Source organism: Somniosus microcephalus, chromosome 25 (genome assembly GCF_052327205.1).
Source record: "Somniosus microcephalus isolate GS21.2 chromosome 25, FLI_Smic_1.0, whole genome shotgun sequence".
Taxonomy (NCBI): Eukaryota; Metazoa; Chordata; class Chondrichthyes; order Squaliformes; family Somniosidae; genus Somniosus; species Somniosus microcephalus.
Window position 1 is genome coordinate 29,623,426 of NC_141011.1, and position 19,209 is coordinate 29,642,634.

At 45.3% G+C, this 19,209-nt stretch overlaps 1 protein-coding gene across 1 annotated transcript in view; it reads right to left on the reverse strand.

Annotated features, from left to right (window-relative positions):
- Nucleotides 1-18,653, reverse strand: part of arhgef19 (Rho guanine nucleotide exchange factor (GEF) 19) — an 82,778-nt gene extending 64,125 nt beyond the window's left edge. The window contains exon 1 of the mRNA XM_085967021.1: nt 17,865-18,653. Within this exon, the coding sequence (XP_085823147.1) occupies nt 17,865-17,919 (55 nt within the window). The 5' untranslated portion in view covers nt 17,920-18,653. The remainder of the gene's footprint in view (nt 1-17,864) is intronic.
- Nucleotides 18,654-19,209: the final 556 nt, after the last annotated feature.

Sequence of the window (19,209 nt, forward strand, 5' to 3'; positions counted from 1 at the left end):
CCATGGCACGGCGCGCTGCGGCACATGGGCACTGCAAGGGAATATCGCGCGCTAAGAGGGAGGCGGGGCGCTTCCAGTAGTGCCCCACTTCCCTCTTGGGGCGCTACCAATGAATTTCGGCCGTGGGTGCGCTAATTTTTTCGGGGTGCTAAAAGTAGCGTCCTGGCGAAGTTAGCGCCCCAAAAGGGGCGCGACTCAATTTTTCCCCCAAGGCCTTATCAGGAGGGTGGCAGCTTGGATACGAGTTGGCTAAAGGACAGAAAACAGTGAGCAGTGGGTAATTGATGTTTTTCATACTGGAGGAATGCAAACAATTAGGAGTTAGTTTTAGGTCTATTGCTATTTTCAATACATATTTAGGTTTGGGGGCACAATAGGGAAAATGGCTAACATTAGAAGACTATAAGCGACTTGAAGAGGACATAGACAGGTACGTAGATTGGGCAGATAGATGATAGATTAAAATTAATTCGAAGAAATAAGAGATGATACATATTGAGAGGAAAAATAATGAGTAAATATACACAATGGCAAAACTAGGCGTGGAAAGCCAGAGAAACTTTGCGGTTCAGATAAACAAAGCTGTTTAAAAGGAAAGTGCAGCAGATCCAAGGTTTTATGAATAGGAGCTAAAGCAAAGAGGTGATGTTAAACCTGTACAAGTCTTTGGTTAGGCTACCGTTAAAATATTATGTACAATTTTGGGTGTCCTACTTTAGGAATGATATCAAAGCCATGAAGAGAATACGGAATAGATTTATCACGATGATACCAAGGACGAGACAAGAGAATCGGGGGGGGGGGGGGGGGGGGGAGGAGAAATTCGGTGGGTTGGCGCCTCCCATAAGCACCCCCAGGGGGGCAATAACGGGGTGCTAACGACTTACCACCCGGGTGCGGCGAGATGAATGATTCCCACTAACTTGGCCGGGAGGTTTGCAGCGGCAGTAACACTTTGCGCCTCGATCTCCTGCATCCGGAGATCGTGACGTCATTGCCGTGTGCATCGCCCCGGTCCCGAACTTCGGTTCCACCCCCTGCAGCATCATCGGGCGAAAACACTGACAGCTGCAGGAGGCGTTGTTCGGGAGGCCGGGCGCTTCGGGGGCGGAAGTTAAAGGGGAGGTTGCCGAGGGAAGTAGGAAAATTTCAAAAATGCTTTTTTTCAATTCTCCTGCGACGCGATCTATCAGCCCGGCCCTCTGCTGGAGTGCATGGGGCTGATCAGGCCGGATCACGGCTGCCTGGCGCTAAGTTTCCCAGCTTTCAAAAGGTACCAGTGGTGATACCGAATTTCTGCCCCTGGGTCTCTTTTCACTAGAACAGAGATGTGTAGCGTCCGTGTATAATAAGACACAGACTGCGGAGAACGGTACAACAGGTGTTTACTCAACGTGGCTCACAGTGGAACTGATCTGTACAGATTACTACTCAGGGCTATATACAGGTGTGGTCACTGTTATGTCCGTGTATCTTAATGTTGTGTCCTTCAATAATCAGACAACAGACTGCAGGGAACGATTCAACAGGTGTTTACTGAATGAGGGTTACTCTAGAACTAACTGTACAGATCACTACTCAGGGTTTATATACAAGCGTGGTCACTGCCGGTACTACAGTATACAGGAGCTGTAAAAAGTAGTTCTCTCCCTTAAGGTATATATACATTACATACATTACAATTCCTCCCCTTTTAGATTACAATTCCTCCCCTTTTAGATTAACAGTACCATAATACTCATATAACATTGTATATTAAAAATGTTAGTTGTTAAATGAAAATAGTCCATTCATCTATTCAGTCTCTGGGGAGGCTTCCTGATTCTTTCTGGATAACGCCTTTCCCGAGTGTCTCGCTCTTGGCTCGGAGGCGATTCTAGCACCCTGTCGTCAGTTGAGTCATCAGCTTCCAATGCTATTGTTTCTGAGGTAGATGCGACCTGTACGTCGGGTTCCTCACCAGGTACGTATGGGCGAGGCATGGGGTTGACTTGTTCCTGTGACTCTAGGATCTGGTCAGCATGGCGTCTCACGATGCTCTCCTCAACGTCCACTGTGTACATTAGTGGGCCCCTGCCGTGTGCATATCGTTCCTGGCTGCCATTTTTCTGTTCGGTAGTCGCAGGCCAAGACTGGTTGCCCTACATTGAAGCTCCTTGTTGGCTTCTCATGGATGTGCTGGAATTGCTTACTCTCAACATCTCTTCGTACGTTTGGTCTGAGCAAATCCAGGCGAGATCTTAACCTTCGGTTAAAGCACATCATGGCTGGGGCCTGGTTGGTGACTGCATGTGTCGCATTCCGGTAGGCGAACAGGAAATTGTCCACCTTGTGCTGCAGCGGAATGTTGTCATTGTACATAGCCTTTATTGCCTTCTTAAAGGTTTGTACGAACCTCTCAGCCAATCCATTTGTGGCTGGATGATACGGGGCGGATGTGTAATGCCTTACCCCATTCTTTTTCAAGAACCTCCGGAACTCTTCGGACACAAACTGTGGTCCGTTGTCGGAGCAAATCTGTTCTGGCAAGCCATTCCTGGCAAAAATGGTCCGTAGGACTGCAATAGTTTTCTCCGTGGTGGTGGAGGACATTTTGATCACCTCAGGCCATTTCGAGTGCGCATCCACGGCTATTAAAAACATCGAGTCCATGAATGGACCAGCAAAATCAATATGCACCCATTGCCATGGAGATGAGAGCCACTCCCATGGGTGTAGAGGGGCCTGTGGTGGTGCATTTTTGACTTTCTGGCATCCTGAGCAGCTCTTGGTGAGGTCCTCAATTTGTTTATCGATTCCCGGCCACCACACATAAGCCCTGGCTAGGCTTTTCATTTTTACTCCTCCCAGATGACCCTCATGAAGCTCATTGAGCACTCTATCCCTTAACTTGGGTGGAATTACCACTCGGGATCCACACATCAAGGTCCCCCGGCACACTGACAGCTGTTCTCTCCTTGTCGAGAATGCTGGCAACAGTGAGTCGCCATGTGCTGGCCATCCCTTCACCGTCAAATCATATACCCGAGACAGTGTCGGGTCATTTTGGGTTTCCTTTTCGATACAAGCGTTAGTTACTGGTAGGTATTCAACTATAGTCGAATGGAATATTTCGACAGGATCCACTGCTGGTGCCTCCTCCGCAGTAGACAGTGGCAGGCGTGATAGCCCATCAGCATTTCCATGCTGTTTCGTGCCCTTATATTCAATCTCATAGTGGTGTGCCCCTAGAAAAAGTGACCATCTTTGTAGTCATTGCGCAGTCATCACCGGAACGCCCTTCTTCGGATTAAAAATGGAGACAAGAGGCTGGTGATCCATCAGCAAGGTGAATTTCTGCCTGTGCAGATAGTGATTGAACGTTTTCACTCCCCACACTAGGCTGAGGGCCTCCCTGTCAATCTGGGCATAGTTACACTCGGCTGAGGTTAGTGATCGTGACGCAAAGGCTATTGGCCTCTCTGAGCCATCCGAGAATTTGTGCGACAACACCGCTCCAATGCCGTAGGGTGACGCATCACATGCCAACCGAATTGGTAATGCTGGGTTGTAATGGGCCAATACTTCTTTCGATGTGATTAGTGTTTTGCTCTTCTGGAAAGCTCGTCTACATTCGTCACTCCACTTCCATGGCACCCCAGTTTGCAGTAGGGTGTTCAGTGGGTGTAGTATTGTAGACAAATTTGCCAAGAACTTATGGTAGTAGTTTACCAGCCTGAGGAACGACCTCAGTTGTGACACGTTTTCCGGTGCTGGAGCCTTGACTACTGCCTCAATCTTCTCTGGGGACTTATGTAACCCCTCTTTATCGATAACGTGGCCACAATACGAGATCTGTTTTCTAAAAAACTCGCATTTGGGGCGGTTAGCTCGGAGCCCATATTCCTGCAATCTAGTGAGCACCTGCTCCAGGTTGGCAAGGTGATCAGTCATTTTCGCCCGTGACCAGGATGTCGTCCAAATAACACTGGGTCCCTGGGATCCCTTGCAGGACTTGTTCCATTGCCCTCTGTCAAATAGCCGGAGCTGATGCTACCCCGAATACCAGCCGGTTGTATTGGTAGAGACGCTACCCCGAATACCAGCCGGTTGTATTGGTAGAGGCCTTTATGGGTGTTGATTGTGAGGTATTTTTTTGATGCTTCTTCTACCTCCATTTGCAGGTACGCCTGAGCCAGATCAATCTTAGTGAAGCGTTTCCCTCCAGATAGCGAGGCGAAAATATCTTCAATCCGCGGAAGTGGATATTGTACGGTGTGAAGGACCGGGTTCACTGTTACCTTAAAGTCCACACAGATGCGAACCTTCTTTGGTTCCCCAGGCATGCTGCTCAACGACTTTTTCATCAGAGGGACGATGGGTGTAGCCCACTCGCTCCAGTCTACCTTGGACAGTACACCTGAAAGTTCCAGACCGTCCAGCTCTGCTTCGACGGCTAGGCGGATTGCATAAGGTAGCGGTCTGGCCTTAAAAAATTTTGGGCTTGCGTTTTCTTCAATTTTAATCGTCGCTGTCATGCCTTTTAGTGTTCCGAGTCCTTGCTGGAACACTTCTTTCGCGTCAGTTAGGATCTTTGACAGTCGCCCAGGTGTGACGTCGTCATCCTTTTTGTCAGCCACAGTCAGGGCCTGTATGGAATGCCAATCCAGTTGTACTTTCCGGATCCATTCACGTCCCAGTAATGGTGGTCCTCCATCTTGTAATACATACAGGTCTAGTTTTGGTGTTTCCTTACCGTTATATATAACGGTCACCCTTATTTTTCCTTTGGGGTAGACTTTTTGCCCCGTGTACGTCTTCAAAATAATTTTTGTGTCTCTCAAGGGTATGTGTGAGAATAGCCGCTCGTAGTCCCGTCGGTTTATGACTGTTAGGACTGATCCTGTGTCCAATTCCATCTTTACCTGGACTCCTGCTATCTTGAGAGTGACCCAAATGGTTCGGCGATCCTCCGTTGTGATCACATTATGTAGTTTAAGACAACTCAGTTCCCTGCTTTCGGAGTCGTTATCACTCTTTTGTTCGTCTGAACTATTCTCCGTCATCTTATGTACCTTCTTGTACTTTTCTTTGGTAGGTTTCTTATTGCTGGTTTTCTTTCCCGACCTGCAGACTCGTGCTATGTGTCCTACTTTTCCACACTGTCTGCACACTTTGTCTTTGAACCAGCAATCATTCTGGTCGTGTGTTGTTCTGCCGCAGCGATAGCACTTCTCTGTTCCATGAGACATTTCGTTTGTGCCATATTCTTGCGGTCTCTGTTGTATCTCTGCAGCGCCCCGTGCTGCTGCTTCATATGATACCGCAATGCTGAAAGCCTTTTCCAGCGTAAGGTCCTTTTCAGGTAAAAGCCGTTTCTGGGTTACTTCACTTTGAAGCCCACGCACAAACTTGTCCCTTAAGGTATCTGCCAGTCCCGCTCCAAACTGGCAGTGTTTCGATAGTTTGCGCAGTTCTGTTAAATAATCAGCATTGCTTTCATCCTTATGCTGGTTCAGTTTGTGAAACTTGAATCTTTCTGCTATCAGCAGCGGTGTGGGGTTTAAATGTTCCTTTAGTATCGTTACTATGTCTTCAAAACTCTTTTCCATTGGCTTCGTTGGGGTTACTAGATTTTGTAATAAACCATACGTCTTTGCACCCATTAAATTTAACAATACCAACGCTTTCTTGTCATCTGACACCTCATTTGCCTTGCAGTACACCTCTATTCGTTCGACATATGTAGTCCAATTTTCGAGTTCATTGTCAAATGCGGTGATACTGCCACTCTTCGGCATTTTGGGTGTGGTTTAAAATGGCGTCTCCCGCGCTTTCCTTCCTCCCCCGCTGCTGCCAACGCCGCTCCCGGCAGTTCTCGTGGCAATGGCGGCGCCCTGTAGGTTTCACGCGCTTCTCCTGCCAACACCGCTCTCGGCGGTCCTCGTGGCAATGGCGGCGCCTCGCGGGTTTCTGAGCTTCTCTCTCTCCCTCTCCCCGACGCTGCTCGGCCCCTGAACACCGGCTGCGCCCTGTGCACTCTGCCCTCTCTCTCTCTCCCCCGTCGATGCTGCTCGGCCCTTTGCTGTGCCACTCAGTCGGGCTCTAGCCTGCCGCTGTCCGGGCAGTGTCTGCGCACTACCTGTTGCCAGCCCGTTTCGCTGGACCACCTCGACTGGAAAGCCAAGCCTGGCTCTCGACAGCCTCCCCCGCAATTCTCGAGTCTCTGCTGGATGACTGGGTGGTTGCCCATGGTCGACGCCCGAGTCTCTGGCCTTGACCTCCAATCCACTGATCTCCAGGAACGAATCCCCGGGAGGTGATGCAGAGTTGCAGGTAGGTTCGAACCTGCCTTGTCGCCAATGTAGCGTCCGTGTATAATAAGACACAGACTGCGGAGAACGGTACAACAGGTGTTTACTCAACGTGGCTCACAGTGGAACTGATCTGTACAGATTACTACTCAGGGCTATATACAGGTGTGGTCACTGCCGGTACTGCAGTATACATGAGGTGTAAAAGATAGTTCCCCACTTAAAGGTATATACATTACAAGATGTTTAAGAGGAGGTATGATAGAGGTGTTCAAACTTATAATGGGTTTTGAGAGAACAAATAGTGGGCATAAATTTAAGGTCATCACCAAGAGAATAAAGGGAGAGATTGAGATTTTTTTAAAAAAAATTTTAACACACGCAATTGGTTGTTAGGACATGGAATGCCCTAACAGAAAGTGGTGGAAGCAAGTTCATAATAGCTTTTAAAAGGGAGGTGGATAAATATTTGAAAAATAAAATAAAGGGTTGTGGAAAGGGCTTGAGATGGCACAAGCTTGGTGCGTTAAATCTATGATTTGTAGACTGTCCCATCAGCATTCCTAAATGCAGCATGCGTTAGATACAAAGTAAATCTCCCTCTACACTGTCCCATCAAGGGCTCCCAGGTCCAGCTTGTTTTAGATACAAGTAAATCTTCCTGTACACTGTTCTATTAAGGACTCCAAAGTCAGGCACAGCATGGGCGAGATGCAGAGTAAAGCTTCCTTTACACCAGGAATATCCAAGCTTTGACTTTGTCGGCTGCACAGGTGCGTGCCACAGGGTCTCAGGTGCCGTTTAGAAAGTTTTAAATTATATTTTCATTAATTTGTATATATCCCAACTCGCTGCTACCAACAGATCTTGATATTCTGATTGAGGATTTATCCACCAATAAGGCAACAATGTTAAAGATGACTTGGGCAAAGTTGGAAATGAGGAGAGCTCTCGAACAGGAAATGCTGGAGGACGTTTAGCCTACGGTGTGATTGGAATCTAAAGAACGAAATGAATATATCTGTAGGGTGGGGTGGGGTGGAGAATTGACATGGTAAGCCCTTTCCAAACCTCCAGGCCTACAAAATTCAAACAGAACAAACCAGCAAATAACAAATATAAGCACAAATAGGACTGAATTGTCTGGGCTTCAAGGGCCAGATTGCCAGGGTTGAGGGCTGCTTGTGGCTTTAATGTGGGACACCCCTACTCCATTGGCCTATCAATACTCCCAGGTTGGCTAGAGAGTAAATCTCCAAATACTCTGCCCCATCAAGGACTCCCAGGTTAGGCTCAGCATGGGTTAGATACAGAGTGAAGCTCCCTCTTCACTGCCCCATCAAGTACTCCGAAGTACAATATAGAATAAATATCTTTCTCCACTACCCCATCAAGGAGTCACAGCACAGACTAGGTACAGACTATAGTTCCCTCTGTACAGCCCTATCAAATGTTGTGCTCTCTGCCCATATCCACTATGAACTGAGTTAAAACTGTCTGAAATTATTGTACAGATAAAACCAATTATACATGTTGGAAATCTGAAATAAAAATGGAAAATACTGGAAATAAGGAGCTTGACCTGCTGCACATTGAGTTTTTAATTCAAAAATAGTTTGGTTATAATTGACAAGCTGACAAAGTGAGGAGTCGTATACCCACTGGGTCCTAGAAGTGAATGGGCAATGTGTAATCCACTTCACCAGCTGGTCTCCTGGTGCTGAATGATTTAATTGTGTTGGCAATGCAGGATTGGCATCCAAGGTAGGGATGGAAGGCAGCCACTTCTGAGCATGATGGCAGCTGCCTGAAGACTGATCTTCCACATATGTCACCATAAGGAGTCTCTTCCAGTCTGGAGACCCAACCTGGCAGCCTTCCAGTAGCCTGTTGTCATCTAGAAAATTGAATATTTGCCATCTGCTGGTGGATAGTCTACACTTACTTTGTTCCAATGTTTGTGAGAGGAACGCAATAATATGAAATGATTTTGACAGATGTCAACTTACAGATGCAAGAGCCTCAACATTGTATTGCACCATAACATCATTTCAAACACCAGGTCATAGTCTCCATGAGGCGTAATTAACCTTATGGTTGAAAACTAGCAATGTTAGATGCACTTCCACACAATGGGATGAAACTTGGGTCACTGTAGGCGTAGAAGGGATGGATCTCAATTCCAGATCTATGTGCGATCAATGAGTACCTAAGAATAATAGAAATATAGGAACAGGAGTAGGCCATTCAACCTCTCGAGCCTATTCCGCCATTTAATTAGATCATGATCGCAGTACTTCAGATGCTGTCTAATTAGAGCTTTATAAAACTGTAGCATAACTTCCATCTCTTTGCATTCCAGCCACCTTGAGATGGCTAACATTCCATTAGCCTATTAAATTATTTTTTGTACCTGTCCACTAGGTTTTAGTGATTTCTGTACACAAACCCCTAAATCTCTCTGCTCCTTCAGTTCTTTGCTTCTCACTATTTAGAAAATACTTTGATCTATCTTTCTTAGGTCCAAAGTGGATGACCTCACACTTCGCCACCTTGAACTCCATCTGCCACAGTTTTGCCTATGCACTTAATCTATAAATGGCCCCTTGCAAATTTCTGCTCCCATCTGCACGGATTTGTTAAAGGCAAATCGTGTTTAACTAACTTGAGCGAGTTTTTTGATGAGGTAACAGAGGGAGTTGATGAGGGCAATGCGGTTGATGTGGTATATATGGACTTCCAAAAGGCGTTTGATAAAGTGCCACATAATAGGCTTACCAGCAAAGTTGAAGCCCATGGAATAAAAGAGACAGTGGCAGCATGGATACAAAATTGGCTAAGTGACAGGGAACAGAGTAGTGGTGAATGGTTGTTTTTTGGACTGGATGAAGGTATACAATGGTGTTCCCCAGGGGTCGGTTCTAGGACCACTGCTTTTCTTGATGTATATTAATGACTTCGACTTGGGAGTACAGGGCACAATTTCAAAATTTGCAGATGACACTAAACTTGGAAGTATAGTGAACAGTGAGGAGGATAGTGATAGACTTCAGGAGTACATAGACAGACTGGTGAAATGGGCAGACATGTGGCCAGATGAAATTTAACACAGAAAAGTGCGAAGTGACACATTTTGGTAGGAAGAATGAGGAGAGACAATATAAACTAAAGGATACAATCCTAAAGGGGGTGCATGAACAGAGACCTGGGGGTATATGTGCACAAATCATTGAAGGTGGCAGGGCAGGTTGAGAAAGCAGTTAAAAAAGCATACGGGATACTGGACTTCATAAATAGAGGCATAGAGTACAAAAGCAAGGAAGTTATGATGAACCTTTATAAAACACTGGTTCGGCCTCAACTGGAGTATTGTGTCCAATTCTGGGCACCGCACTTTAGGAAGGATGTGAAGGCCTTAGAGAGGGTGCAGAAAAGATTTACGAGAATGATTCCAGGGATGAGGGACTTCAGTTACGTGGATAGACTGGAGAAGCTGGGTTGTTCTCCTTAGAGCAGAGAAGGTTGAGAGGAGATTTGATAGAGGTATTCAAAATCATGAGGGGTCTAGACAGAGTAGATAGAGAGAAACTTCCCATTGGCAGAAGGGTCGAGAACCAGAGGACACAGATTCTAGGTGATTGGCAAACGAACCAAAGGCGACATGAGGAAAAATCTTTTTATGCTGAGAGTGGTTAGGATCTGGAATGCACTGCCTGAGGGTGGTGGAGGCAGACTCAATCATGGCTTTCAAAAGGGAATTGGATAAGTACCTGAAGGAAAAAAATTTGCAGGGCTACGTGGAAAGTGCGGAGGGGTGTGGGACTAGCTGAGGTGCTCTTGCAGAGAGCCGGCACGGGCTCGATGTGCCGAATGGCTTCCTTCTGTGCTGTAACCATTCTATGATTCTATCTACACTTACTTTGCCACCTTAGTGTCGTCAGCAATCTTGGATATACGACACTCTATTCCTTCATCCAAGTCATATATAAATACAGTGAAAAGCTGAGGCCCTAGTACAGATCCCTAGGGGAAGCCACTAGTCACATCCTGCCAATTGGAGTACATACAAATTATGTATCACTTACCAATTCCCTACCCAGGTCAATAGATTGGCTCTAATTCTATGTTCTTCCATTTTTCTAACAGTCCCTTGTGTGAAACCTTCTCAAATGCCTTCTGGAAGTCCATATAAATAATATCCATAGACACTCCCTTATCTACCACGTTAGTGACCGCCTCAAAAAATTAAGCTAGGTTAGTTAGACATGACTTAACCTTTACAGATCCATGCTGGCTCTCACTGATCAGTTCATATTTGTCCAAGTGTTCAGTCACTCTGTCCCTAATAACAAATTCTAATAACTTCCCCACAACAGTCGTTAAACTAATAGGTCTGTAATTTCCTAGTTTATCTCTCCCACCCTTCTTAAATAATGAGAATGACATTGGCAATTTTCCAATCCAATGGGACAATTTCTGAATTAAGAGTGTTTTAGAAGATCATGACTGAAGCATCTACAATTTCCTCACCTACTTCTTTTAATATCCTGGGGTGAAAATCATTAGGTCCTAGAGATTTGTCTATCTTCAGTCTCATTATTTTCTCCATGACCATTTTTGTATTTATATCTAGTAAGTTCCTCCCCTTGATTTATTTTTAGTTTTCCTCGTATTTCTGGTACTTTATCCTCTTCCGCTACTGTGAAGACTGATAAAGTAATTATTTACTAAGTTTGCCATTTCCTTATTTTCAATTACAATATCACCTGCATCTATCTTTAAGGGGCCCACATTACCCTTAGCCACCCTCATTCTCTTAATAAACCTGATATACCTATCAATTCATCCAATGAAAAGCGACGAGTTAAGAAAGTAACTATAGGTTTTTATTGGCTAAATAACAGAGCCCACCCTCGTGGGTGATCGGATCCAACAAGGAGGAATACCAGCCAGTCGACCACCTTTATACCTGGGCAAGTAGGCGGAGCTATGGGCGGAGTCAGCAGTGGTCAGCCCAGGTATAACAGCGTGGCAAGAGGCGACCTCGTGTAGTGATACAACAGTGTAAACAGTGATAACCATAGTGTAATGATATAACAGTGATAACCATAGTGTAACGGTAGTGAACGATAAAAGTGGTTTACCACAAAACCTTTAGTGTTGTCCTTGATTTCCCTCGCAAGTTTTTTCTTGTATTCCCTTTTTGCAGCTCTTACAACTTTCTTTGTATCACTCTACTGTTTTTTATATGTCTCCCAGTCCACGGGATCTCCGCTATTCTTTGCATTTTGATAAGCCCTTTCTTTTAGTTTTATACTATCTCTCACCTCTTTTGTTGACCAAGGTTGTTTAATTACACAAGTAGAGCTTTTGCCCTTTTGAACACCTCCTACTGTTCACAGTATTACAGGAAACTCTCGTTTAAACGGCACCTAAATATCCGGAATTCTCTATTAACCGGCAAAATTCTCACTCCGAAAACAACACCTCAATAACCGTCAATGTTGCCGAGTCCGAGTCTCCTGCGGTGGCCGAGTTAGTCAGTGGGGGTAGTTCTCCAAACTGCCACTACTTGGCTTCTTGGTGCTGTCGGAAGTCAGAACACCTCAATACCCCTGCAACAGGAGTCTGACTCTCCCGCGCTGCCGGTAGTCTCTTCTGATCTGCCATTTTACAGGGGTACTGTGTGTCTCCCACGCTGCTGGTAGTCATTGCATTGCATTACCCTCAACTGGCAGTACTGTACTTAATCAAGCATCTTCCACCATCCATTTAACACAACATTCTGTAGGTGAGTACCCAATTACTGTATACTGCACATTTCTTGATTTTTAAATTTTTCTTTGTTAAAAATAGCCTCGGTAGATAACCTTCTCCGTCATCCGGAATTTTTGATCAATCGGCAACATGCTGGTTCCGTCGGTGCCGGCTACCAAAGAGTTTCCTGTACATAGTATTTACAGCACAGAAACAGGCCATTCGGTCCAACTGGTCCAAGCTGGTGTTTATGCTACACACGAGCCTCCTCGCACCCTTCTTAATTTAACCCCATCAACATATCCTTCTATTCCTTTCTCCCTCATGTGTTTATCTAGCTTCCCCTTAAATGCATCAATGCTAGTCGCCTCAACCACTCCCTGTGGTAGCGGGTTCCACACTCTCTGGGCAAAGAAGTTTCTCCTGAATTCCCTTTGGATTTATTAGTGAGTATGTTGTATTTAAGGCCCCTAGTTCTGGTCTCCCCTGCCAGTGGAAACATCTTCTCTGCGTCTACCCTATCAAAACCTCTCATAATCTTGAAGACCTCTATTAAGTCAACCCTCAGCCTTCTCTTTTCTACAGAAAATAGCCCCAGCCTGTTCAATCTTTCCTGATAGGTATAACCTTTCAGTTCTGGTATCATTCTAGTAAATCTTTTTTGCATGGTCTCCAGTTCTCCATATCCTTTTTATAAAGGAGACCAGAACTGTTCACAGTACTCCAAGTGTGGTCTAACCAAGGTTCATTACAAGTTTTACCAGTCTACTGTGGTCAATTTCTGCCACATCCCTTCAAATTCAGCCTTACCTAAATGTGAAACTTTGGATTGTGACTCACTTTTCTCCCTCCCAAACCTAATATCAAATTCAATCATGTTATGGTCACTGTTATCTCGGTGTTCTCTTACCGTTAGGTTGTTGACATGTCTGGCTCATTACTCATCACTAAATCTAGTGTGGCCTGTCCTCTTGTTGGTTCAAGAACATATTGCCTCAAATACACAAGAAATTTGCTGCCTTTGGGGAGTCGAGCTATTCTGCTTCTCTCAGTCTACATAAAAATTGAAGTCTCCCATTATAACCAATCTGTTTTTGCAACAAACTTCTCTGATCTCCGTAGTTATGTATCCCGCTACTTTATCACTGCTATCAGGAAGTCTGTGGACAACTCCCACCAAGGCCTTGCATCTTTTTCTATTTCTCAATTCTACCCAGTGCATTTCTACTGCCTGCTCATCCCCTCTTTAGAATGCTGTAATACTGTCCTTTATCAATATTGCTATTCCTCCTCCTTTTCCAATTTCCCTCTCCTTTGTAAAGACCTTATAACCTGGAATATTTATCTCCCAGTCATGCCCAGCTTGTAACCAGGTCTCGGTGATGGCCACGATATCATACTCTTTAAACTGGATTTGCACTTCCAATTCACTTGTTTTATTCCTTATGCTACATGCATTTGTGTATTTGGGCAACAGAGCCTACTCTGCCCTTTCGCTCTGATGCTGTTTTTCCTCACACTTTTTAAAGCTTATCACACTTCTTGTTTTTCATCACTCCTGTTGCATTTTTATCAGTTATTTCCTATTTTTTTTTCTATACCTGAAGTATTTATATTACCTTTAATGCTATTTATGATCTGGACTTTGCTCTCATCCCATTTTCTTATCTTTAGGCTATTTTCACTTGTATTATTATTCCTGCCTGAGCCCTTACCCCCACCTCCCCCCACCACACACAGCCGTATTTATCATTTCAGCTTGGACCTTGGTCCCAGACGGTTCAGGTGCAGCCCATCCCAATGGTACAGCTACTTCCTGTCCCAATACTGGTGCCAGTGTCCCATGAAATGGAACTGCTCGTTTCCACACCAATCCTTCATCCACGTATTTACTTTCCCGTTTGTCCCTATGCCAAATTCCACGTGACTCAGGTAATAATATCAAGATTATTATCCTCAAGGGCCGGCTTTTTAATATAGCTCCTAGCTCCTGATTCTTTCTTGACTGGGCCTCCTCACTGTTCTTTTCTATGTCGTTGGTCCTGACATGGACCACGACAAGTGGTTCTTCATCCTCCTTTTCCAGCCACTCCGAGATATCCTTTATCCTGGCACCAGGTATGCAACACACCCTTTGGGACTCTCGATCATTACTGCAGAGGATGCTATCTATCCCCCTGATCATTGAATAAAGGCCAAAGAAACAGAGGAATACCTGTGTGTTAAGTTTGGAGAAACTGCTCACACTTGGTTGAAGCTGTTGAATTGACTAATATGGTATTACTTGAGAATTTATTGTGGAAGCAGCATGTGTTATAAGAATCCAAGATAGCATTAATGACAAAGAATGCTGGACTTCACCAGCTTTCAGAGGCCTCTTGATCCTTCAGTTAGATGACGGTAATGTAGGGTTTAGGGCAGTTCCATATCAGGGAGAAGCAGGATAGAAGAGAGTATTGCTAAATGGAGAGTGAGAGGACTTGGCTAGAACATGGTCCATGTGACGGTTCTGATCAGCTGGAAGGCAGGTGGTATCAGATCACCACTTGTTGAAGTAGTTGGGCCAAGAGACTGTGGAGTCTGATTCTACTCTTACTGGAATGTGAGTCAGGTCACTTAGCCCACTGTATGGTTACAAAGAATCTTGCTGTTTAGGTATATGGTGGTAAAACAAGTGGCAGAGCAGATGATGACGACATGCAATGTGTGCATATTGGTGGGAATATGTCAGTTCGAGTTCAAACCATTTAGATCGGAGAAATGTGCTAGGAAACTAGTGATATTCCTAAAATGGATGGAGGCCTGGAAAGTATGCAAGCTCAGGGCTTTAGGAATAATGTGAAGATCGAGGCAAATAATCAAGACCAGTAAGGTTCAAGGTCCCTGGTCTACCTTGACTTTGAGTTACACCTTAAAACCATTTTTTGGGGTTTGGGGGTCATAAACAATCACATTTGCATTACCAGGTATGGCTTTTACCAGTAAGGTTAAGGGGGAAACAAGCTGGCTAAACCAAATCTAGGGTGACAATATACTTCTCCAGGGAGCTAACTATAGAAAGAACGACGAACGAACTTCCATTTATAGAGCATCTTTCGTGACCTCGGAATGTACTTTTGAGGTGTAGTCACTGTGGTAATGTAGGAAAGGATAGGTGGAAGGGGAACCAAGAAGAAAACCTTGAAATATTTCACCTAGTTTCACAAAACATTTGATTCACAAGACTGCTCTGGATGCAACTTGGAGAGAGCTTAGAATAAGCAAATGGAATAGGGCAAGAACCAAAGGAAGGTGCAGCTGGAAGCTCCAGCAACAGATGTCAACTGCTGCCAACCCAGCTGGGGCATGGCAAAGACAAAATGGGTATTTCGGAATATCCATCTTTCCTGTTTTTAAAGGGCCAGGCACATCCGATGGGAAATTGGCTTGAATGGAATTAAAATTCAGATCTGTACGAACAAACATTAAAAAGCTCACTTTGTGGCTTTGTGTTTGATACCGGATTTTTTCGTCCTTTGACCCTAGTACCTAAAATTACGTTTCTTGCTGATGGGTAGGTAAAGTTAAAAGGTCACCCTGGATAAGCCAATCATGGATAGATCTGAACTTGGCCAACCCAGCCACAGATAGGGACCACAATAGAGCCACAGTAATCCTAGTCAGTTTTGAAGGGATACCTCAGACAAGGCAAGCAATTTAATTAATACATTGATTAAATACATTGAGGAATGAGTCAGTTTCTGAGTCAATTTCTCCAAAGGGAGGAGCTTAGTCAGGGAGGATTAAAGAAAACTCAATCACAGTGATCAAAATCCTCAAAAACAGCTCCTCATTGAGGTCATGCAACAGTTCACATTCTGACCTGGTCCTTAGTCAGGTTAGGAAGGTTTCAGTTCAAACCCTGGACTGTGCTGAGTTAGTTCATCTCAGCCAAGGGGAGCTTTAGAGCCCCTGGGTTAGGAAGACAAAAAAAGCAGCCAGGGTTCCTGCTTCTGATCACTACCCTGAGATGTGTGTGCATGAGAATGTGGGATGAGGACAGATCTGAGTTTTGCCGTGATGTAACACAGGGTAGAACAGTGTGCTGACACTCAAGGGTGGATTTGAACTCCCAGGGGGAGCTGATGGCCTTCCTGCCATTGAGAGGCCTTGGCCGATTTTTATTTATTTATTTATTTTTAAAAACAGCCAGGCTTCATTTACATCCCAGCAGCTCGCCCCAGTCGGGCAGCAAGAGGCAGCTGGCTCGCTTCGGGCAGGTCAAACTTGCGGGGCCCGGAGGTTGCCCACCGGCACCAAGCTAAGTTGCGGGGTCGGGAAGTGGGGGTAGCCTAGGCCAGCAGAGTCCCAGAGCAGTCCTGCTCCTCCTGGTCCCACTAAGGAGTTTTTGACGTACCTCAGGGGGAGCTCCTCTTGTTCCTCCACCAGGTTTTACTGAGCAGAGACCGCGCCACGGCTGCCCCATTCAGTAGGCCGTTAAAATGCCATTGAGTTGCTATGGACCTCATAGGACCCCAACTGGCATATATTAAAGAGGATCCCACCCGAGGCAGGCGAGCACTTCAGGTACCTAAAACAAAGGAGCCAGTTAAGATGGTGGCGGGACTGGAGCAGGAACTGGGCAGACGTCTTTGAGAACCCACTCCCATTAGTGCCAGGCAGGGTTAGTTAAAATGCCCCTTCATTGTCTACGCTTACACGTGAAAAACGACAGCTTAGTTGAGATATGAGCGTGCTGCTGGTACTCAGTATCGCATCTCATTGAGGCAATACTGACATCAACCCCAGGAGTCCTGCTACAGCACAGCTCACAGGAAGCAGTTACTATATGATCCCGGCCATATAACACACGTGCTGTTTATGCAGGGAGGGGTTCCATGTCAGATCCTGGTTGTATAACACAAACTCTCTTTATATACAGGGGTGAGGTTACCTGTCAGACCCTCTTTGACCAAACATTTGGTCTTCTGCCCGAATATCTCATGTGGCTCAGTGTCAAATGTTGTTTTATAACGCTCCTGTGGAGCGCCATGGGACGTTTTATTATGTTAAAGGCACCATATAAATCCAAGTTGTTGTTGTTCTTGTATAACACATGATCTGTCTATACAGGGGTAAGGTTACCTGTCAGACCCTGGCTGTATAACACAAGTTCTATTTACACAGGGGAGGGGCTACCGGTCAGACCTTGCCCCTGTGGTGTACACACTCATCTTCTCAAATCTCAGCCTTTACCAGCTCACTTCAAATTTGGCTAGTTTATTTTTTGGTGAGTGAGTGAATTGGCACTTGAGCTGGGCGAGTCATAAATTAAGGCAATTGTCTACATCCCAAACAAAGTTTCCTGCATCCATCCACGTTGAATCTCCCATTGCCCCTGTCTGCAGGATGGAGATGAGAATTAGCTGAGCGAGTCCTACATACCGAGCTTCCTCGTCAGCAGGGCAGACGTTCATGAGTCCTAATTTCTTCTCTGACTTTTTATTAGCTGAGGCTGAAATAAGGCCATATTTTACACGGACCCAAACTCAGTACAGCTCCCCAGACAACTGTTGCAGCACAGGCTACAAGGCGGGCAGCTGGATCGTGGAGTGTGGCTGTCACAAAGGTAACGACAGGGCCAATAACACGGCTAATGTCAATTAATTACAGACAAACAATGATCTACTTAGTCTTGCCTAGTTCGGAACACTGACTACTCCCGGGTGGAAATGGTTAGTCTGTCTGACAGGACCCATTATTTCTGTTTAAAGGAATGTACATCCCTTCCTCAACAGGGTAGACAGAAATTAATAAAATTCAGTGATTGCTCACCTCTTAGACGCTGTCGTTTCCTGCCTTGCCTGATCCTCCTGTGCCCCAAGTCCATTTCATATCCTGTGCCTGGGGTTTGTTGCGTTGATAACTCAAGTAGTTGTCTGTGTGATCCCTAAAAGTCCCCATACACGCTGTTGCTTTAGCACTCTCCCGGCAAACAGTGAGCCTGAAGCCCAAAACAAATAGCCTGACCGCCTCTCAACAGACACTCTGACATTCCTTATCTACAGACTCACAAGATCTGTGTTCCCAGCACCTGCTGCCTGACTGCAAGAGGAGGTTCTCTCTGCCTAAGGCGGTCCCCGAGCTCTGTTTAAGGAGCCGTTTCTCACTCTCTGGGTTCCGCACAAGTGAAGAGCTTTGGTCAGAGAGCTGTACTAACATGCCTGGTAACCTCCCACTGAAGCGTTCCAAACAGGTTCTACTGGTGTGGAGCAGCACAGAAAGAGAGAGAGAGAGAGAGAGAGAGAGGTCGTGTTAATACATAATCTGTAAGTAACATTCAGTGCCAATTAAAAGCAAATCCCCGCACGGCACTATGTAAATAATGTAAATGAACTTGTCCAAATAAACACACACAAAAACTTGACTCTACTTCTGATCAATATAACTGTGGAATAATAACATACTCCATCATGGCTGACAAATCAGTTCATTGAATAATTTACGAGTGAAACATGACTTCACTTCACGCCCACTCCTGATTCTATTTGGCTGCCATTTGGAATTCTCCAGAAAAGAGTTTATACTATGAAGCTGTGGCTTTTATAAAACCATAGAGATTACAGCACACAAGGGGGGCCATTCGGCCCATCGAGCCTGTGTGGCACTAGCCCTTCTACTGGAGCTGTCTATTCTAATTCTACTTCCCGGCGACCTCTTACAAACAGAATTTTTAGTATCAACAACTGTTGCCTCTTTTCAAGCAGTGCTCAGACCCAGCTTCAATCTGAGCGAGTGCCCAATCTGATCCGAGATCAGAGCACGAGTCACCAGAGCTGGGAATTGGTTGAATTGGGAAATGCCAGAAATTTGCATACGAGTTGAGAAAGTGTCCCATTCTGTGATTAAAAGGAATGATTTGCATTTATATAGCATCATTTAACATCTCTCAAAGCATTTCACATACAATGAATAACTTTAAAGTGCAGTTATTGTTACGCGCACAAACACAGCTGGCATTTTTCGCACAGCAACATCCCACAATTAGCAATGAGGTGAATGACCGATTAATCTGTTTTTGATGGTGCCAGTTAAGTGAGGACACCAGAACTCGCTGCTCGTCTTCAAATACTGCCATGGGATCTTTTACATCCATATGAGCAGGCAGCCAGGGCCTCGG